Source organism: Ursus maritimus, unplaced genomic scaffold (genome assembly GCF_017311325.1).
Source record: "Ursus maritimus isolate PB19 unplaced genomic scaffold, ASM1731132v1 scaffold_7, whole genome shotgun sequence".
Lineage (NCBI taxonomy): Eukaryota > Metazoa > Chordata > Mammalia > Carnivora > Ursidae > Ursus > Ursus maritimus.
The window spans coordinates 24,579,740-24,602,560 of NW_024426885.1; the positions used below are offsets into that span (position 1 = coordinate 24,579,740).

At 36.3% G+C, this 22,821-nt stretch overlaps 1 protein-coding gene across 1 annotated transcript in view; it reads left to right on the forward strand.

The window, feature by feature from the left end:
* The window catches only part of CFAP43 (cilia and flagella associated protein 43), a 105,437-nt gene that overhangs the window by 78,854 nt on the left and 3,762 nt on the right, over positions 1 to 22,821 (forward strand). Inside the window, exons 28-38 of the mRNA XM_040624397.1 lie at positions 400 to 519; positions 4,056 to 4,163; positions 6,576 to 6,662; positions 7,954 to 8,042; positions 9,843 to 10,056; positions 11,216 to 11,328; positions 12,298 to 12,457; positions 17,567 to 17,731; positions 19,605 to 19,685; positions 20,093 to 20,246; positions 20,435 to 20,609. Coding sequence (XP_040480331.1) covers positions 400 to 519; positions 4,056 to 4,163; positions 6,576 to 6,662; positions 7,954 to 8,042; positions 9,843 to 10,056; positions 11,216 to 11,328; positions 12,298 to 12,457; positions 17,567 to 17,731; positions 19,605 to 19,685; positions 20,093 to 20,246; positions 20,435 to 20,601 — 1,458 coding nt within the window. The 3' untranslated portion in view covers positions 20,602 to 20,609. The remainder of the gene's footprint in view (positions 1 to 399; positions 520 to 4,055; positions 4,164 to 6,575; positions 6,663 to 7,953; positions 8,043 to 9,842; positions 10,057 to 11,215; positions 11,329 to 12,297; positions 12,458 to 17,566; positions 17,732 to 19,604; positions 19,686 to 20,092; positions 20,247 to 20,434; positions 20,610 to 22,821) is intronic.

Here is a 22,821-nt window from a genome sequence, read left to right on the forward strand (position 1 = left end):
TCCATGAAGATATATCATGGCTTAAAAAAAAAATCAAAACTTTTTAGGGCCAGATTATATATCTGGAAATTTCTGTCTTAGAGAGTCAGAATTTTCCAGAAAGATTTGCTATGATTTGTTTTACTAGGCCTATCTCTGCCTGCACCATTAGCTATGATGAGTTATTTCCTTTTTTCTTTTTTCCAGTGTAATCTTTTTAAAGCAAAAATCTCAGACTCACAATATATTAAACAGATCCAAGTGGAACATCTCTGGTTGAAGAGGGTGGAGGGCCCAGGACACTTCACAAGGCCTGTCCTCCCTCACCCCCTCCCCCTCCCTTGCAGCAAAGTGTGAACACCCTTTCCTTAGAGCATTTGGTGTTCCTAAATGTTAATTTTGTTATCGACTTCCTTCCAGTCATTAGAAGCAGAAATGAAGAAACTTCAAAACTCCATTCAAGAAAGCACACAGAATTTTGATGAACATTTGAAAAGACTCTTTGAAAGGAGAGTGAAGGCAGAGATGGTTGTCAACCAAGTAAGTAAAAGCTTTACTCACAGGACCTTTTCTTTTAAAGAAAGCCTCCGGGGCCTCTCCTTGTTCTTAGGAAAAAGACCAACACCCCTTCTGGCACTGTGGTCCTGCTCGTGCAGACCTGGTTCCTGCTCCAACCTCACCTCTGCCACCCTCCCCCTCACTGCTGTGCTTCCATCTCTGGTGCCTTGAGCTCACCTCAGTGCCCCTTCCTCCCAGCTCTGCCTCCTGGCCCATATCTACTCAGCTGTCAGTCCCAGCTTACAAGCCAGTTCCTCAGACTCGGCTAGAGCCTCCGAGTATATGCTCTGTTCTTTTACTTTCTAAAACTTAATGCAACTGAATTTTAATTTATATGAGATTACTTTTTAATGCTCCCGAAACTATAAGTTCCATGAATTTATTCATCCCTGTATCTCCAGCAACTAGCAAGGGGCTGGGCTCATACTACGTGTTAAATGAATGAATAATCCACCTGCCCCAAAAGATCTGATGAAAAATCTGGGTTAATTTGATTCAGCAGTAAGAATATAAAAGAAGTGTATAGTAACTAGAAGCATGAAGACCAAGGAGTGAAGCCTTAAATTCTGAGGGAAAACGATTCCTAGCATGGATTTCTATACCTGGTCAAACTACCAATTGAGTATAAGAGGAGAATAATGATGTTTTGAGAAATACAAGATCTCAAAAATTTGTATGTGTCTCCCAAAGCAAGGGGGTCAGCCAAAAAAGATGAGAGAAGATAAGGGAACCCCCAGGAGGTTGTCTCTATCCTCAGGGTCCCAACAGGAATGGTACACTGAAAGAGTTACATTTAAGATGGTTTAATGTAAACACTCTTTACTGAGGTATGGTCAGGGTTAAGGGGAAACAGCAAGGAATGGTGAAAAACTAAGATTAGAAATAGCAAGAAGACAGTAACATCTCTAGAGCTAAAGAGGCAAAGGAAGGGAGCTGCTACCAGGACCCAGCAAGACCTGTAGCCTTGAGAGAGAGGCTGCTCCTTGGGAGTCTTGGCTATAGACTGAACATAACCACTGGCCCCACAGGGAGGGAGTGTGTATATGGTAGATGGGTGGGGGGACATTGGGAATTAAATGCCCCAGCACTAGTCATGAGAGCCGCATTAGTCATAATGCCCAGAAAGTAGAAACAATCCGAATGTCCAACAACTACATAGAAATAAATAAAATATGGTTTATCCATATAATGGAATATTATTTGGCAATAAACAGTACCATTAATACATGGTACAGCATGGATGAACCTTGACTTGTATGAAATGGATGAATTGTATGAAATACATCTTAATAAAGCTGTTATTTTAAAAAGATAAGCTCAGAACATCTTTTTTTTTTTTAAGGAATATAAAACTATTTATTGACCACTGTTTGCCAGTATTTACAATAAAGTAAACAATATACAGTTGGGTAACATTTTGACTACAAAGTTGTTTTTCCTGGTTTCTGCTGAACCAGTAACTCAAATACTGAGAAGATTGAGCCTACATGTCAGGAATGAGTTGGGGTAACGAAAAAACATGCAGGTTAAGAATTTGGATTACAGGAGTCTGTCCACCCATTTATTCCAGCAGGTGCTAAATTGCCAACATATCTAACCATCTGCTTATGATTAGGTTTCCATGAACGAAGTCTTAAGACATTCCATGAATCACGACCTTTTAGTCAATACAGCACAGAGATTTCAACTTCTTGAAAAGGAATGGTTCACTAGAAGGAACCTTTAATGTCCATTTAACTAAGTTTTGTTTACCTAATTAAAACACACCAGGACTTGTCTAGTTTTGTCATTTGGGTGGGGAGGTCGTTGGTGGTGATAAAATTTTCCTTTCAGGGATCTTGCAAACACACTTGCATTTATATGACTGTAGATACAGATATAGATTCTGATATGGCTGCTTTTAAATTGTCCACTTTATTTTTTTTTTTAAAGATTTTATTTATTTATTTGACAGAGAGAGAGACAGCCAGTGAGAGAGGGAACACAAGCAGGGGGAGTGGGAGAGGAAGAAGCAGGCTCATAGCAGAAGAAGCAGGCTCAAGCCTGATGTGGGGCTTGATCCCGTAACACCGGGATGATGCCCTGAGCCGAAGGCAGACGCTTAACCGCTGTGCCACCCAGGCGCCCCCTAAATTGTCCACTTTAAACTGTTTATATTTAAATTGTCCAATTAATTACAAAATTTGAAAGATTAAGGCTTCAGGAAAAACTTCAGTTTAACTTTAAGTGATTTATTTCTTAACTTGCTGAAAACACGGGCTTATCCATGGTTTATAAAATGCTGTTTTTGTTTTGGTGAATGAGAACATCTTTTTATACAAGATAATGAGGAAACTGTCAAAGACTACCAGGTAATATCCAAAGGACTCAGGAGCCAATTTTAAAAGCTCCCCTAAAGGGAATAGTTGAAGATTCAACAGTGATAATCATTGCAATTAACTGAAACCCACCAAAGTTGTTTAATTTGTGAATTTGTGATATTTTAAAAAGAAAAATACCTATCATTCACCTTCAAAGGATAACAACCAATTCATTATGTAAAAACTGATAAAGAGAAAGCATCAAGTATTGATTGTACCTTCCTAGATGAACTATACCACTAGGTTACTACACTGCAGATAAGGAGAAGCATCTGTTTATTTATGAAACAATTTTAATTTATAAGTGAAAAGGGAACCATAGAAAGAGAATATCACCGTCTTGCAACCCTCCATAGATTAATGGGCCTGGGCATTGAGTGTCTACAGTTACTAACATCACAAAAAGGCGGACACCCTAATGCTATATGTGTCCTGATCAAAGAACGTAGTATCACCTAAGGTATTGCCAAAAGGATCAAACATGTGTCTGAGCAGGCCTCTGATCAGCTGCCAGTTTTCAGGAAGTATGTGACATCAACTTCCAGTGAGTTCATCAGCATCCTTCATGTCGTGAAGTCACTGGAAGTTGCAGAGAGCAAAGCCCAGGCGAGGTGAAACTACAGAAAACGTGAAGAAAGGAAAGGGGTGGAAGGGAAACTGGATTATAAGAGATTTTTAAAATGTGACAATTTTTGAAATGGCCAGGCGATGCTATAGTGCCTAGAGAGATATACCTGGGTGATAAAAACCGTAAAGAAACACAAGAGAGTGATTACTATGAATGTCAGGAAAGTAATTATTACCAGTGTTGAGACTGTGAAGGGGACACATGCAAGGGGCTCCTGGGATGTGAAAGTTCTATTTCCTGAACGGTGTGGTGATTGCAAGTGTGTTTTACCTTTATAATAATTCATTAAACTATACATTGTCTTAGTATTTTTCTCTATATGTGTTTTCTCTTACAATGAAAAGATGAAAAGTTAAAATAACTGAGTATTTAGTGCCACAATCTATATTCCCTTTTTCTTAAAAAGAATTTCTCTTATTTGTATGTCACAAGCCGGCTTGATGAGTGTCAAGTCTATGACCCTCAGTAGAAAATCCTTTCTCAAATAGATGTAGTGATCATTTTCCCTACCTTTTTAAATATTTCTACAGGAGGAATTGAAAATAAATAATCTTGTATTTTCTTTACTGTTGGATGAAGAAATAAGCTCCAGAGAAGCATTCCTGAACAACTACCTTACAAGGAAGCAGGAGGAGAAAGTAAGGATAGTATCTGATATCTTGAGTACAAGCATTTTCTGACAGTCATGCTCCTTGTCTAATAAGCTCTCAGGGGCGTCTGGGTGGCTCAATGGGTTAAGCATCTGCCTTTGGTTCAGGTCATGATCTTGGGGTCCTGGGATCGAGCCTTGCTTCGGGCTCTGCGCTCAGCAGAGTCTGCTTGTCCCTCTCCCTTTGCTCCTCCCCCTGCTCGTGCTGTCTCTCTCTCTCTCTCATATAAATAAATAAAATCTATTTAGAAAAAAACAAAACAAAAAAACAAGAGCTCACACACTAGACCCTTTCTTTCACATTCCTCTCAGCTGTGTGTGTTCCTTGGCTCCCTGCCAGGGACTTGGCTCCAGGGTCAGGTGAAAGTGCCCGCTCTTATCTGTTAATGAAGTTATGGGATTCTGCATCTGTAATCATTTAGTCAAAGGAACCATGTGACTTTCATATGACATATGGTTTATAAAACGAGACATGGTTGAAAGCACCCGCTTTTAACCACTGACTGGTTGTGACACTGTGGGACCTTGGACAGGACATATAACCTTTTAAGCTACTTGCAAACTCTTCCCTGGGAATATTCTCTCTGGATCATTTGGAACCCTAAGTTTTACGAAACATGTAACATGTTAGCTTATAGAATGAAAAACTGTCATATTCTGGAAAACTCTAATAAAGAGCATGAATAGATATGTTTCATTAAAGACACAATGAATGCAAAATGCTTGTCACATAATTTTCAAAAAATGTCAGCTTTTATTAGTAATATTAATAAAGATAATTTATGAATGAATGATTTAAAGTATCATATATATGGCATATGTACTTAAGTTTTGCTAAAAGTCCATTAAATAGCATATGCAAAGCACCTTCTGAATGCAGCCCTACTAATAACACCCCTGCAAGGTACTGAATTTCTTTCACAGGTGAGGAGAACATCTTGGAGAGACTGGTAACATGCCTAAGTCACCCATTAGAGATTTTATTTATTTATTTGTGAGAGAGAGAGAGCACATGCAAGCAGGGGGAGCAGCAGGCAGAGGGAGAAGCAGGCTCCCTGCTGAGCAAGGCACCTGATGCAGGACTCGATCCCAGGACCCTGGGATCATGACCTGAGCCAAAGGCAGACGCTTAATTAGTTGAGCCACCCAGGCATCCCACAAGTCACCCATTAGAAAGTAAAACAGCAGGAATTGGAAATGTGAAAATAAATGAAGACCATCCAAATGGGAATAAGCAGACTATTTATTCAGAACTTGATATAGTAAGAGATCAGCCACCATCGGTTGTATTTGGTGGACACTCAAAGGCAGGCAGGGGGATGGGAAAGCTTTATAATGGAAAGGAGAGAGGGCTTCAGGAGCACCCTGATTAGAAGTTGTTGGCATGGGGTGGGGGGCACACGTGGGTGGCTCAGTCAGTTAAGCGTCTGCCTTTGGCTCAGGTTGGGATCCTGGGATCCTGGGATCAAGCCCCATGGGGCTCCCTGCTCAGCGGGGAGTCTGGTTCTCCCTCTCCCCCTGCTTCCCTTGCCCTGTTCATGCTCGCTTCCTCTGTCTCTCTCTCAAATAAAATCTTTAAAAAAAAGAAGAAGGAGAAGAAGGAGGAGAAGGATAAGGAGAAGAGGAAGAGGAGGAAGAAGGAAGAAGAAGAAGAAGAAGAAGAAGAAGAAGGAGAAAGAAGAAGAAGGAGAAGAAGAAGGAGAAGGAGAAGGAGGGGGAGGGGAGAAGGAGAAGGAGAAGAAAGAAGAAGAAGAAGGAGAAGAAGGAGAAGAAGGAGAAGAAAGAAGAAAGAAGAAGAAGTAGTAGTAGTAGTAGTTGTTGTTGTTGTTGGCATTGGGAAGCCAGGGACAAGTTAATTAGAAGACAGGCAACTTACGTGATCAATTTGGGGAGCATATTTGGCTTTCTCTGTTTGGTCTTAAACTGGAAATGGCAAAAATTAGGAAAGCTGAAAGTTACTGATCAAATCCTGAAAGTTACTGATCAAATCCTGAAAGTATGGGACTGATCACTGCTGAGGATATGGTTTAGTTTCCTGGCTAGTTATTATAGGGGCTGTGGATCAGAGTTCTATTTGTATATATGGTCTGGCCATTGTCTGTTTTTATATTCAGTCTCTCAGAAGCCAAGCCCATGTGAATTCCAATTTCATCATCATACTTTCCTGCTCCACAGTCACTTACACACTCACATAGCTGGGTATACTTAGAAAGAGGTGATTAGATGTTTTTCCTTTGAAAGTCTCCAATTGATTTCCTTTCTGCTATAAATGTTATCTATAATGGATATTTCACTGACACATTTATCTTGTACTAGGAAATTTCTTATTTTTAGTATCCCTAATATTTTTGTTTATCCTGAAACACTCAGTTCCAATTGCCTATTCTTGATGTTATTATAGAACCAGACTTCAGAGGCCATCCAGAAAGCCAGAGAAGACCTTGATGTGTACAAGGAACACTATGACAACTTATTGGCAGAAGACAAAGTGAGAGCCATTGTCTTACCCACTCATCAATGCAGTAGAGTTGCTGCTTAGGTTTGGGGGAGATTAAAAGGGATGTAATTTAATTTCCTCATAGATTTTCTCCTGCTACAATCCTCAGTTATCAGTGAATTCTGAGCCATTGTATATTTCTGATAATCACTGTGTAAAATAAATTTTTGTAACTTCTCTGGTTTAAATTTCTTGTACAAAAAAAGAGAGATATCACCTAGACTTTAGGGCTTCTCAAACTTTAAGTTGCAGTGCGCACTAGTTGGTCATGAAATCAATTTAGTAGGCTATGACCAGAATTTTTTTAAATTTAATTCCGGCATAATTAATGTATAGTATTATATTAGTTTCAGATGTACAATATAATGATTCAACAATTTTATATATTACTCAGTTCTATACATTATGTATAGATCATGATAAGTGTATTCTTAATCCCATCACCTATTTCACATAATACCCCCTCTCACCTCCCCTGTGGTAATCATCTGTATTTAAGAGTATGGTTTTTTGTGTATCTCTTTTTTTCTTCGTTCATTTGTTTTGTTTCTTAGATTCCATTTATAAGTGAATTCATGTGGTATTTGTCTTTCTCTGACTGACCTACTTCACTTAGCATTATACCCTCAAGGTCCATCCATGTTGTTGGAAATGACAAGATTTCATTCTTTTTATGGCGAAGTAATATTCCATCATACATATATGATATGTATATATATATCATATATGTATCATATATATATATCATATATGTGTACGTGTGTGTGTGTGTTTATCCATCTATCGATGGGTACTTGTGTTGCTTCCAAAATTTGGCTATTGTAAATAATACCACAGTAAACATAGGTGTGCCTATATCTTTTTGAATTAGTGTTTTCATATTCTTTGGGTAAATACCCAGTAGTGGAATTACTGGATCATATGTATGATCACTAGTTTTATAATGGAAAAGAATAGGATAGAAAAACATAAAGAATAGAATAGAATACCTTGAATATTTTACTCGTAAATATTATTTTGTGAAAATTTTAGTTCTGAATGATTTCTAGAACCTTATATGAAATAATATTTGTAATTCACAGAGGTACTTCCTATTCAAAATAAATCTTTGAGAAATCCTTGCATAGCAAGTGTCACCCTCAAATAAGTCTACTTTATAAACCAAATTTTCATGGATTTTTAAAATCAAAGTGATTCAACCCTATATTTTAAAAAGTATTGTCAACAAAGAAAGGGCTACTGAAAAAAGTTGCAATCCAAGCCATGATATCTCTGTCCTTAGGTTCTGGATCGCAGCTTTAAAAAAGAATTTTCTGAAATTCCCAGTCATCAGGTGGATATACTCTACAAACTTTTTAAACGCCGACCAAGGTTTGTTTCTCCTTTGCTATCATTTTTCTGAGAAAAAAAGTTTGTAAATGAAGAGGAGTGTTGTTAGATTTTGGCTTTTTCAATCCCAACTAGATAGAAATATTCAGTGTAACATCTTTTATGTGAAAATGTTCAAGTGTCTTTATCATAACTCGGGCTTTTTAGATTATTCTTACATCTTAAGGTAAGCAATGAAGAAAAATGATTTCATTATTCAGAAAGTTAAGTATCAAGGTGAGCATTGTGCTATCATAGTCCTATGAAAATAGTTGCTCTTAAGATATTGATGGTATACAGATCTACAATTTTCCCAAGATGTGTTCTAGCAAATGTGAGGCCCTTGTTGTATGAATTGGAATTACACATGAAAGGCTTCCAGGACAAAATATGTTTGGGAAAATACTGGGTTAAAAGAAAAGTTAAACAGTTTACTGAAGAACGTCTCAGAATTTGTTTTTGGCCTTTGTGTATCCAAGTACAAAAAATAGAGGGGCGCCTGGGCGGCTCAGATGGTTAAGCGTCCGACTCTTGATTTCGGCCCAGGTCATGATCTCAGGGTTGTGTGGTCAAGCCCCAAGTCAGGCTCAGTGCTGAGCATGGAGCCTGCTTAAGATTCTCTCTCTCTACCTCTCCCTCTGCCCCTCCCCCACTCATGTGCACGTGCATGCTCTCTCTAAAAAAACAAACAAAAATAGAGTAAGCAGTATTTTCCAAACTTATTTGGCCACTGAGAGCATCTCATGTGATTGTGTTCAAGACAAAGTTTGGAAAATGCCAATATAAATGATTGAAAATAACCATTATCAAAAAGGGTTCTAAAATAATCGGGGTTTTATACTGAGAGTACCATTAGAATTCATTTCACAGATTTCCAAATTTTTACAAACTCAGATTTCCAAAATTTTCAATCAAAGGTAAGCTAGAAATCATGGAATTTGTTACAAAGGTATAGGCTCATATTTGTCTGAGATGCAGACTCATTGTCTCACTTTTAACAGTTTACACACAACCCAGGAAATTCAACCTAGAACATACCTCATATCTTGGTTTCCCTATTTTTAAAGGAGTGAGTCATAATAAGTCCTGTGAAGAAAGAAGCAACTCTTCCCACATATTGGGAGGCAGCAGTGGAAAGAGCATAAGCTTTATTGTCAAACAGAATTAGCTTTAAATCCTAACTCTACCATCTGTCAGACCTGTGGTCTTGGACCAATAGCTTCTCTCAGACGTTCTTCATCTAGAGAAAGAGGATAACAACAGTAACTTCACAGCATATTGTAAAGCATCTAGATAGTGAGTGTCTGGTACAAATCTTTGTACCTTTCTTCCCTTCCCAGCCACAGCCCAGGGAAACAAAACTAATCCATTAATGTAGATTTTTTAAAAAGTGCTTTTCCAGTTCAGTTTATATCAGAAATATTCCAGGCTACTCATCTGCAAAAAGGATACCAGCAGAGGATATGTGGGACATAACCAGGGAATATCCACACTCCTCTTGGGCATTTACTTGCCTGCTTAAAATACACAGAAGGGAGACTTCTTTAGTGCAGGTAAAGCTGCCGGTGCTGACAACAGTCAGGAACATCAGTAGTCCAGCCAAGGTCATGCCTGGGCATCCAAAGAGAATGGAAGAAGGTCAAAGTGGGTGCTTTTCTCTTTGGAATAATCCACCCACAAGCCTCTCTTGCCAAAAGAAAGTGTCATGCGATGTCATACTGATGCTAAGGGTTGTATAATTTAACATTGATTTCTCGTGTGTGAGGATGTGAAAGGTTGATGGGTTTTTATTGGTAATACCAGGATTCACAAACAGAAAACGCACTCAGATGCGGCCAGTATTGTGCCTTTTGGAGAACGACCAGAATCTGGGAAATTGCATAAGGATGCCTTTGTCCAGTTAATGAAAGCCATGGATGACTTGGACAATATTAATAACATGCCAGAAGGCTTGGACCCCTCGGTCTGGGATCATTTCTGCATAACCAGACGAGCGAAAGTGGAAAATGAACAGAAAGTATATAATAACATTTTATTTTATTCCATTTCAATTCAATTTCATTTTACTTAGTGTACTAATATCAAATATATAGTTTATAGTGATCAATGCTTCCAGAAATGTTAATTATTTAGGTTTTCCCGCTAAGGTAGTAGTTATTAATGTTAGTAATAATAATAATGATGAGATAAGATATTAACCTTAGTGATATGGAGAGCTAAGTGTAAGTCTATACTTGTAGGCCCACGCTGTCCAAAATGGTGGCCCCTAGCTACATGTGGTTATTGTTTACTTGAAATCATGTGGCCAGTCCTGATTGTGACATATTGTAAGTAGAAAGTATACATAGAATTAGCAGTCTTAGTATGAAAAAGGAATGGAAAATCTCTCAATATTTTTTTTATATTCATTACAGTTGAAATGATGTTTGGGATATATTTATTGTATTAAATAAAATATATTAGTGAAGTTAATTTCACCTGTTTCATTTCACTTTTTATAATGTGGCTCCTGCAAAATTGAAAATTAAATATGTGGCTTGCATTTATGGCTCACATTGTATTTCTCTTGGGCAGCACTGTCGTAGACACAGCTTCCTTTCTCTCTGCCATGGCGTTGAGTTGTCCTCATCCCTTTTTGCATAGATTAGAATTACATTTCACTAGAACCTACTTTATATTTGCTAGAATATTTTTTTAATGTGGCAAAGGTAACAATTTGAGAATGTATTAACTGGGAAAAAATTCATTCCTTATGCTGTTTCTTGACCACCTTCTGCCTCCCCTCCCCGAAATTCCCCAAGTTCAGCACCACAAATATCAGACTGGCATATTTTTGCTGAGGAATCTATGATTTTATCATTTTATCTGAGATGATGAGAACAAATTTTAAAATAAGATATAAGGAAAATTATAGTTTCTTGCATATTTGATTTTTTAGTGAGAAGCAAATTTAATATTTTTCAAAATATTCGTGTAATGTGCCATGTACATTTTAGGTATCTTATATTACATAATGGGAAGGCTTTAAATTTTTATTAATCTTCTAGAAAAATGGGCTTATTAAGGCTTTGTAACTAAGTTAAAACATCTATGTTTTCTAAAGTTCTTTAAAATTAGTTTGCTTTTATTTCTAAAGCCCCATATGCTCTAAGGTGTTTGTGGTTTGGTTCCTTCAGGTAAAGCAGAAAGCGGCTGGCTTAATGGAAATGATGGCTTTCCTCCGGAGGAGAACAGAAGATGATGAGAAGTTGCAGCAGGAAATTGAAAAAGTGTCCCATGAACTCATGGTGTAATTTGAACTTTTCATTCATGTTCATTTACAGAGTCTAAGCTGGGGCTGTTGCATTGTGTTGTCATGGGGGGGGTTTTTGGCCAGCACAGACTGGTCTCTTGCTGGGCTTTAAAAATTCTTTTTGAGAAAGTGCATTTTGTTACAAAAGACCTTACTTCAGAATGGAACTTACTTATAGGTTCCATTGCTCTTATTAGAAATAGGTAAGTTGTGGGAAAACCTTACTATTTTTTAACCTGCTCCTTCCACATTAATATAATACAAAGAATTTGTTTCTGCTAGTCAGCACTTTTGGGCTCAAAGCCATACAAGCAAACTCTGGAAAATTAGGCAGATATCCAAGAAATTCCCATGTATACAACTAGCCAGCTAATATCTTTTTCTTTAAGAGAGCTTGTATTTTGCTGAGTGATTGGGGTGCTGTTCTAAGTCCTTGCTTCGCTTTTTCCTTATTTGCAGCCACTTTGATAAATGCTTCTCTGGTGTCCCAAATTCATCACTATACATCATCCTCAGATCTAGGCTCTAAGGAGGAACGGGACTTAGCCAGAAAGAGGTAGAAGTAGCATACAGATTAAACATTGTTAATAAAATATCAGAAGTCAATACATAGTCAGAACTTTAATAGATGTGTTATCTGGTAGCATCTCAATTTTTTTCCACTTACAACCTAAATTATATTAATCTTTTCTTAATCATAAAGTAAAACTTTGTGAATGCATTTCTGTCCATGCCATTCTTTGAGGAGTGTAATTCTATATCAACAAGAGGAGGTATCTTAGAGTCCTCCAAGAAAGCTTATCATCAGGAAAAGATGTTTTGCATTAATCTCCAGCAGGTTTTCCTTCAGCTTAAGTTTGAAATTCAAGTTGAAAATTAAGTTTGAATTTTATGTTCTCAGATAATAGATGAAATTTGAAATATAAGTATATTTCAACTACTTACTTTGAAGTCTTCTCAATGTAGATTGCAGGAAGAGAAAGTGAGATTCCAGTTGAATTTGACAATCCAAATTCTCCTTAAACAAGGACAAGTGGAACTGGAAAATTTTCAGTTATTGCTGGAGTATCCTGATGCAATTCTCATCAACAAGAGCATAATTGAAGACTTGAATTCTGTGATTCGGGTAATTTTCATTTTTTAAGAAGAAAGCCAACATATAATCTGCTGTACCAAATTTGTTCATTATTCTCCCATTTCCATGATAAATCATTTTCATTCGGTTAAATCAGTGGTTCCTAACTCTGGCCGTACATTAGAATCACCTGAAGAACTTTACCGTGTGTCCAGGCCCCACCCAGAGGCATGGTATTTTTTAAAAGCCTCCCAGATGATTCTAAGGTTTAAGAAGTTCAGGACTACTGGGGCGCCTGGGTGGCACAGCGGTTAAGCATCTGCCTTCGGCTCAGGGCGTGATCCCGGAGTTCTGGGATCGAGCCCCACGTCTGGCTCTTCCTCTATGAGCCTGCTTCTTCCTCTCCCACTCCCCCTGCTTGTGTTCCCTCTCTCGCTGGCTGTCTCTCTCTCTGTCGAATAAATAAATAAAATCTTAAAAAAAAAAAAAAGTTCAGGACTACAAAGTTAAATGTTCATTCTAATATGCCATCATTCTGTTAAGCTCAATCTACTCACCTAATGATAATTTTAAGTAAGATTAGATCACTGATTTCAGACCTTATTTTCTAGTATAAGCATTGAATGTTATAAATTTCTAAGCATGATTTTAGCTGTATTATGCAAATTTTGATATTTTGTGTTTTCATTTTCTTTCCATTTAAAATATTTTCTAATTTCCCATGTAACTTCCTTTTTGACTCATGGGCTATTTAGAAGTGTTATTTAATTTCCAAATATTTGGGGATTTTGTACTATTTGAGAATTATGTGCTAATGTTGCCATACATTTTACTTTTACAAATGCTCTAAACCCACAAAACACTGCCATCATTTTTGCTTTAGATAATTATCTTTTAGATTGATGAAAAATAAGAAGAAAGCATTTTCTATTTCCTTTCATTTCCCCTATTTCAAGAGATCTTTGTGTGGATTAAAGTGTCTGTCTTATATATCTTCTGTTTAAAGAACTTTTTTTTTTTTTTAAAGATTTTTGTTTATTTATTCGACAGAGATAGAGACAGCCAGCGAGAGAGGGAACACAGGCAGGGGGAGTGGGAGAGGAAGAAGCAGGCTCATAGCAGAGGAGCCTGATGTGGGGCTCAACCCCATAACACCGGGTTCACGCCCTGAGCCGAAGGCAGCTGCTTAACCGCTGTGCCACCCAGGCACCCCTGCTTAAAGAACTTCTTTTAACTGAATTGCAAGTTTGCCTGTATTGAATTTTCTAAGTTTTTCTTTGTCTGAAATTGTCTTTGATTCACCTTTATTGTTGATAGTTTGCTAGGTTCCCTGGATTGGCAGGTTTTTTCTCTCTTTTCTTCATCCTTTTCACTTTAAAGGGGTTCATTTTCTTCTGACTTACAGAGTTTCTGACAAGATGTCTACTATATATTTTTCTAAATCTTGTTCCTTTTCATATAATATGTCTGCCTTTGGGCTTTTCTCTTTTTTTTTTTTTTTTAAAGATTTTATTCATTTATTCGACAGGATAGAGACAGCCAGCTAGAGAGGGAACACAAGCAGGGGGAGTGGGAGAGGAAGAAGCAGGCTCATAGCGGAGGAGCCTGATGTGGGGCTCGATCCCATAACGCCGGGATCACGCCCTGAGCCGAAGGCAGATGCCCAACCGCTGTGCCACCCAGGCGTCCCTGGGCTTTTCTCTTTATCTTGGTTTTCAGCAGTTTGAACATATGCCTAGGAGTGTGTGTATGTGTATACAATCCTTTTAATGTACTGTCAAATTTGGTTTGCTAATATTTTATTGAGGACTTATGCATCTATTTTCATCTGGGACATGGGCCTATAATTTTCTTTTCTTGTAGTGTCCTTGTCTGGCTTCGGTATCAGGGTAATTCTGGTCTTGAAGAATGAGTTTGGAAGTATTCCCTCCTCTTCTATTTTTTTAAGGAGTTTGAGAAGGATTGGTATTAATTCTTCTTTAAATATTTGGTAGAATTCACCAATGAAGCATTCTGGTCTTGGGCTTTTTATTTTGTTGGGAGGTTTTTTATTCTGATTCGGTCTTTAGTTAGGATAGGTTTATTTAGATTTCCTGTTACTCTTTGAGTCAGTTTTTGTAGTGTGTGTGTTTCTAGAATTTTTTCCTATTTCATCTAGGTTTATCTAATTTGTTGGCATACAGTTGTTCATGGTATTCTCTTATAATCTTATTAAATTCTGTAAGGTTAGTAATATCCTTGATTTTATTTCTGATTTTAGCAAATTGAGTCTTTTCTCCTTTTTCTTATTCCAGCTAAAGGTTTGCCAATTTTGATTTCAAAGATTTTGGTTTCGTTTATTCTCTCCTATTTTCTATTTCATTTATCTCTGTTTTGACCTTCCTATTTCCTTCTTCTATGGCTTTGGGTTAAGTTTGGTCTTCTTTTGATAATCCTATAAGGTTTAATAATGTTAGATTATTGACTTGAGATCATTCTCCTTTTTTTAACATAGGTGCTTATAGCTATAAGTTTCCCTCTGAATACTGGTTTTGATGCATCTCAAAAGTTTTGGTATGTTACGTTTTCACTTTCATTCATTTCAAAGTATTTTCTAGTATCTTTTGTGATTTCTTCTTTGACCTATTATTTAAAAATGTGTCTTTTAATTTCTACCTAGTTGTGAATATTCCACTTTTCCTCTGTTATTGATTTCTAGTTTCATTACCTTGTGGTCAGAACAGATGTTTTTTATTATTTCAATTTTCTAAAATGTATTAGGATTCATTTTATGGCCTAACATATGGTCTATACTTGAGAATGTTCCATTTGCAATTGCAAAGAATGTGTATTCTGCTATTATTGAGTGGTGTGTTCTGTATATGTCTCTTAGGTCTAATTAGTTTATAGTGTTGTTCAAATCCTCTATTTCCTTATTGATCTTCTGTATACTTGTTCTATTCATTATTGAAAGTGGGGTAGTGAAATCTCCAATTACTGTTATGGAACTATTTCTCCTTCAATTCTATTGGGTTTTGCTTCATATATTTGGGGGCTCTGTTTTTAGTGCATATATGTTTGTAATTGCTGTATCTTCTTGAAGGGTTGGCTTCTTATCAGCAAATAATGTGCTTGTGTGATATTAGTATAGCCACCCCAGCTGTCTTTTGACTACAATTTGCACAGATGATATCTTCCTGTCCTTTCACTTTCAAGCTATTTGTTTCACTGAATCTTAAAGTGAATCTCTTCTAGACAGAATATCACTGGAATTTTTTTAATCCATCATGCCTATCTCTGCCTTTTAATTGTAAAGTTTAATCCATTTACATATAAAGTAATTGCTAGTAAAAAAAAAAGACTTTACTATTTTGTTACTTGTTTTCTATCATATTTTCTGGTTCCTCAATCCCTCCATTATTGTCTTACTTTGTATATAGTTGATTTTTTTTGCAGAGTACCACATTGATCCCTTTGCCTTTTACTTTTCTATATACATTTTAGTTGTGTTCTTAGTGGTTACCATGGGCATTACAATTGGCATCTTAGTTTTATAACAAACTAATTCAAATTAGCACCAAATTAGTTTCACTAGTATATAAAACTCTACTCCAGTACAATTCTGCCCCTACCCTTTTCTGTTGTTATTGTCACAAATTACATCTTTATGCATTATGTGTCCATCAACATAGATTTATAATTACTGTTTGGTGCATTTTTCTTTTATATCATAGAGGAAAAAAGAGTACTTACAAACAAAGAATACAATAATGCTGACTTTTATATCTACCTATGTAGTTGCATTTTTAATTTAGTTTTTTTTTTTTTTTAATTCCTTCTTACGACTTTGAGGTACTGTTTAGTGCCTTTTAATTTCAGGTTGAAGGACTCTCTTTAGCATTTCTGGTACAGCAGGTCTACTAATGAGGAATTCCATCAGCTTTATTTTCTCAGAGTATCTTAAATTCTCCTTCATATTTTGTTGTTAGTGTGAGATACCTACCCTCTAGATGCCAGTAACAGCACCTCCCTCCAGTTGTGTCAGCCAAAAATTTCTGCAAACATAATTTTAATTGCCTATGGAAGGGCAATATCTCCAATATTTGAGAAACACTACCCTAGAGAAATGCTTGAACTTAAGATTTTGGAGCTGTTACATACAACAAGATTGAGGGTATAATTGTGGGATTTGGGTGTCTGAGTGAGATGGAGAAGAGATCGTCGAAGGTGAGTAACTCAAGGAATTGAGAGGCCAAGCAGTGATCAGAAGATGAAAATAATTTTTAAAAAGAGTAGCAGGTGGTATGGTATAATATAATGGCATGAACTTCAAAAAGCTAAGTTTTTGAAGAAGAAAGATATAAAATGTTAACTGATGGAACTCTTATACAAATTTATTTTAGAGACAAAAGTGTCACTATTAGCAATCTGGGAGAATAACTTCATGAAAATATTCCTGAACTTCATGTAGGCAATTTGAAGTGAAGTGCAAAATATCTAGGTATTTAAATATATTTAACCCACTCAATTTTATTTATTTTATTTTATTTTATTTTATTTTATTTTATTTTATTATTTTTGCTTTTCCACTAGCTACCTACCAGATACTGTTGTGCCTAGCTGCATTAAACTATATTCCTTTGTCTATAGCGTCAGGGAGCAGGGTAGAGAGTAGGGATACAAATACATGCAGACTGGTAGATTGGTGATGGCAAAAGGAGTTCCTGCCTAATTACTGACATATAAAGTAAATTGGCTATGCCACTCCAATGTATTTTATAATCCTTTCTGTTTAGTACCTATCAGCTTTTTAGTGATCAATAATTTTTTAATATCTGCTACATTTTTAAAAAGAAGATAGAGGGGCGCCTGGGTGGTCAGTTGGTTAAGGGTCTTATTCTTGATTTTGGCTCAGGGTCGTGAAATCCAGCTTTGTGTGGGACTCCATGCTGGCCATGAAGCCTGCTTAAGATTCTCTCTCTCCCTCTCCCTCTCCACCCCCCAACTCATGCATGTACTCTTTCTCTCTCAAAAAAAAATTAAATAAAAATAATTTTTAAAAAAAGAAGATAGAATTACCTCTGTAATCCAAGTGTTTTCTAAGAACAAAATTCAACTTCATATATTCTGTATTCTGTATGTAGAGTCCTATGAATATCAAAATGTACTTTTTTTTTCAAGACTCAAGGACAAAAGAAAGTTGCTAGCATGATGGAAAGTAAAGAGGTCCACAAAGGAATATTTCAGATTGAGTGGGAACATAAGAAAATGGAGATGGAAATGGAAGATCTAAATCAGAAGGCTTGGGATATTCAGATGCTGTTTTTTTCAAGAGATCGTCAAAAGGTAAGTTCTCCCTGCCCCATTATATAATTTTAATTTCATTCATTAATGTAGTCATTCATTCAAACAGTATTTAATAAGACATCTTTGTAATATCAAGCACATTCTAAGCCAGTAGTTTTTCACGATGTGTCTACAAATTCTTTGTCTTCTGAGTATTTCCTAATTGTCAGATCCAGTGGTCTGTCCCCCATTCATCACCATCCCTCAACTGTTGGTAGCATTTGACCATCTTAATTGCCCATTCCTCTGGCTTTTTTCAACCCTGTTTTCTGCTCTTTTTCTTTTAACATGTCAGGCCACTCTGCCTCTTTTACTGAACTCTCTTTTGCTTCTAACCCCCCCTTTTTTTAAAAGATTTATTTATTTGAGAGAGAGAGAGAGAGCACAAGTGGGAGAGGTAGAGGGAGAGAGAATCTCAAGCAGATTCCACATTGAGTGGGGAGCCCCATTTGGGGCTTGATCTCACAACCCAGAGATCATGACCTGAGCTCAAATCAGGAGTCAGATGTTCAACTGAATGTGCCACCCAGGCGCCCCCTAACTCTTAAATACAGCTATTCCTTATGATCCTGCCTTTTGCTCTGTTTCCTTCCATGCGCTCTCCTTTGATGATCTCGATTTTTCTAACTTCAACTATCACTTCTAAAAAACTGATGCAAGTTCTCTGTTCCTGATCTCCCTCAAGCTCTATTTCTACATTCCCACCTCCCAACAGTGACCCTTTTTAATGTGCTTATTTCTTTTCTTTTAAACCACTTATTCAGTCTTATAGTTGTAGTCATCTTTGATTCCCCTCTCCCCAGTCTTCCAAGTCTTGCCTAGTTTATCTACTTATTCCCTCATTCTTTATCCCCACTGCCATTAGCCTGGCTCAGTTTTTCTTTTCCATGATTTAGACTATTGTATAATAATCCAACTGGGGGCACCTGGCTGGCTCAGTTGGAATAGCATGCAACTCTTGATCTCAGGCTCATAAATTCAAGCCCCATATTGGGTGTAGAGATTACTAAAAAAAATAAAATAAAATAAACTTAAAAAAAAAAAATCTCCTAGCAGATCTCTTGACCTTTGGGCTTTCTCTTATCTAATCTATACTATATGTTGCTGTCAGATTAATATTGCTGTTCAGCTCTAATAACATTACTACTTTGCTCAAACATTTTAAACTGCAACTTCTTACCTGTGAATTATGGAATCTTTAGGTAGGTGATCTGCATCCTTCAGCCTAACTTTTCAAATTCATTCCCACTGTTCCTCTTATACATTAGTATTCTCAAAACAAACTGATTAATATTTTTTAGGATTTTACCTCTGTGCCTTTGCTCATTACTGGTTCTTCAACCTGAAATACCGTTCCTCACATTTTTCACATCCCAAATCTATTTTTCAAAGTCTAGTTTAGATGACACCTCCTCTAAAAGCCTCTGGATTTCCCCAGTCCAGAAAAACCACATCCTTTCTCAAACCATCTTTGAATGTGCATGTCACTATACATATTTTCTGGCAATTAATTATATCTACATGCTCTTTCTTTGGAAAGCTAAAGTCATGTTATCTAACTTTGTATCTCCCTTAGTATCTTTAACTGGAACACTATTAATGTAGGACTCAAATTAGACACTTAATAAATTTTTGGTGAGTTGGATAAGTGAATGAGAAAATAAACTGTAGGCATTTGTAATTATTAATATACAAGTGAGTGTATCAATAGCTAAATACAAGTAAATATTATGGCATGAAAGTCAAATTGATCTTAGATAACTTTTATGAAAATGGTAACTTTCAAAATTAAGAATGTTTTTTAAAGTTATCTATTGAAACAGTAGAGAAAAATATTCTTACATATTTTGTGGGGTTTTTTTTCTTCTCCAAGTACCTAAATGAACCAAACTATGAGACTCTGATTGCCATTCAGATTGGAATAATGGAGCAAACCATTGCTGTTTTAGAGAAGGTAGGTCTCAAAGATATTGATCATTATAATCCCAACAATTGTGAATTATTTGAACAAAGTAATAGTGTTCCAAATCATGAATTCAAACAGAACCTAATAAAATTGTGGTCCATTATTCACATTCAGGATCTAGTTAGAGGCTCCTGAATAGTGTCTTTGCAACAAGTGTGGTAAACTTCTTTTAATACTAGAATTAACCCCTTGGGAGATATCTGAGTGTACCTGAATTTCCAATTTCACATTAAGTTGTGATTTATGTAACAGAAGTGTTGATAGTCTTTCTTTGGGGATATGGTGATAAGATGATATCTTGATGATAATGAATTTAAATTTAAAAGATAATGTCTTTGTAAAATACTTTTTTTCAAAATTATTTTTGTGGGGTGTCATGGGAACGAAAATTTCAGACCCACAAAAAGAATGTGGAGAACTGCAAAAAGCTACTAAAAAAACTGGGAAGGTACAGCAATCAAAAAGATGTAGCAAATTATACTCTAAGCTGCAATTTACGAGAAGAGTTGGTGGCTGTCTCAGAGAGAAAAGACATCTGTAATGCAATGGGTAAGAATATATTTTCTTTACTCAATGTAGGTTTCTTTAAAAGTAATCACTATTCCTGAAATCTGGTTAGTAGTTACAAAGCTACCAGCATTTCTTCCACATGTTTAATTGATTCTGAGTACTATCTCTATATTTGAAAATATAGATAATAATCCAACTAATTTTTTTCTTCTTCATTTTTGGGGTAGGGTCTAAACTGACTTGTGAAAAGATTGCCAAAGAACGATATGAAAACATGATGCAACAACAAAAGTTAACAAATATTGCAAAACAACAAGCTGAACAGATTTCAATACTGCAGGCTGAAGTTGAACGATTAAGGATGAGAACATTTCCTGCTCTTGGTCAAATATAAAAATGCTGGTAGGTGGTTAGATCAAGTTTGTTAATTATGTGGTTTTTTTACCTGCGTGCCCTTGATCTATTTCCAATATAGAAGTGCATATTTAAAAAAAAAATGCTGGTAGGAAACACAAGGCAATCAATCATTTAAAAAATAATTTCATTTTATTAAAATGATTTCTTTTTCTCCCATATCAGGAAATTTAAGTACAGAGTCTTCTTAGTTGCATATTTTTAATAGCAAATTATTTAATTTTAACCTTAATCATTATAAAAATATTTGTCTTGCATGAATGTGTAAAATATCATGAATTGTTTTCATTCAAGAATGAACTGAAAATATTCAAGATGTATTTTACTCATTTACTCATTTAGTCTTAATTTTCGTCATAAAGACAAAAAATTCTTAGCCACTCCTGGCATTTCTAATTTTATAAAATTACCAGAAAACTTATGAGTTAATGGATGATTTTTATATTTTTCTATATTTCCCAGTTTTTCTTCAGCAAGCATTTCTTCTGTAATCAGAAAAAAGTTTCTCAGAACATTTAGGATTATTCTCAATTGTAGCAATGAGAACGAAATGAACTGTTTCCTTTTACCAAGCCTTAAATCATTTGAAAAGTACAACATATTTTTTCTGCATAAACATAACATAGTCTTCTACATTACATATTCATTGTAATAGATGATGATAATTAAATGAGAAGATTAAATGCTCAGAAAACTTCTTCCCCCTTATGTAGCCTGTGGACTGCTGCATTCCAAGATGATATCCTGGGATCATTGACCACAATCTCCACAATCTTTTCACATGTCATCATCTCATTCTTCTGAAATTTGTGAATTAAATGTTAAGTGTAACCTGCAACAGCATATCCAATGCGCACAGGTGTAGGTAAAGCAAGAGAGCTATTATCGTAACAACTTCTATTTAGAAAAAAAATCTGTAAGAGATTTACAATCTTCTTGAGACTGCCAGGGTAGTACCATAATTGATCACCCTTATACTGATCAATGCTGGATGGGGACATAAGAGAAATAATAGGCCCAACATCATTTTTGGTAGCCCTCCTTTGTACCAGAATGACTCCTCAAGTAGTTGATTTGACTGATTCAGCAGACAAGTGCCCACTGGTAACATTTCCTACATCTTGGATCCTTCAAAATTATCTCTGAGAAGGTGATTGTGGGGGTGGGAGGCTGAACCCAAGGGTGAAATGTGTGAAGAGTACAAATACTTTGTACTTATGATGAGATCGTCAAAGTTCTCTGTCCTGTTGGTTTGAGTCAATCATGGTTCTACTAGGCTTTTTTTCTCTCAATTTTTTCTGGTGATATAAATTCCAGGTGACCAGGATTAGTCGCCTTATTAGGCCCATTTGCAAATAGTCAACGCCACAAATTTTACCGTGGATTCCTAGATCTTAACAGCCTATATGTAATTTCTATTTCTTAGTGGCTACCTGGGTGACTCTGACAATTCACGCTTTTTGCTTTGAGGCATGAATAGAGTGGAGGTTAGCAGAAATCTCGTCTGCAAGCTATATTCTACCAGCAGCGCTTTTTAACAGGAGACATCTTCTGGGTTGGGGGGTTGGCTTTGAAAGGGCACATGGGTCATCCACCCAACCCACTCTTGATACTGTCCATAGTACTGATTCCTCTCAGCTTCTGCTAAACTAATGGCAATTATATTTTTATAGTTCTTTAAATTATCTATAGTATCAAATAGTAAGATAATTAACTGCGTCAAATATAGCATGGTTCTTAGTAGGGCTCTCTTGCTTGGTTGCCTGGTTTCAAATCCTGGCTCTGCCACTTGAGCTTTAAGTAACTATTTAGTTTTTAAATAACTACTTTATCTTGAATTTTCTCATCTTTAAAATTGTGATGCCGATAATTTTAACACTCAAATGAATTAACGTACTTTGTAAACTGGCACAAAGCAATTGCTAAGTGGTAGCTTTCATTTTTATGAATAAAAATATAGTATTCAGTGATTTTTAAAATAAAAGTATCCCATTAAATAGAGGTGAAATTCAACAGAAATCATAAAAAAGGGTCCCGCCTCATGGCCATCTTGGGCATCAAATTCTCCCATAAGCCTGATCCATGTTCCATGACCCACCTCTGTTGCAGGAGTGTCCACTGTACTGCTAGAGCCCTTAGCACCCAGCCAGTGCCTTGGAAGTGTCCGTTACTATGTCCCCATCTGCTCTCCCCAACTCTC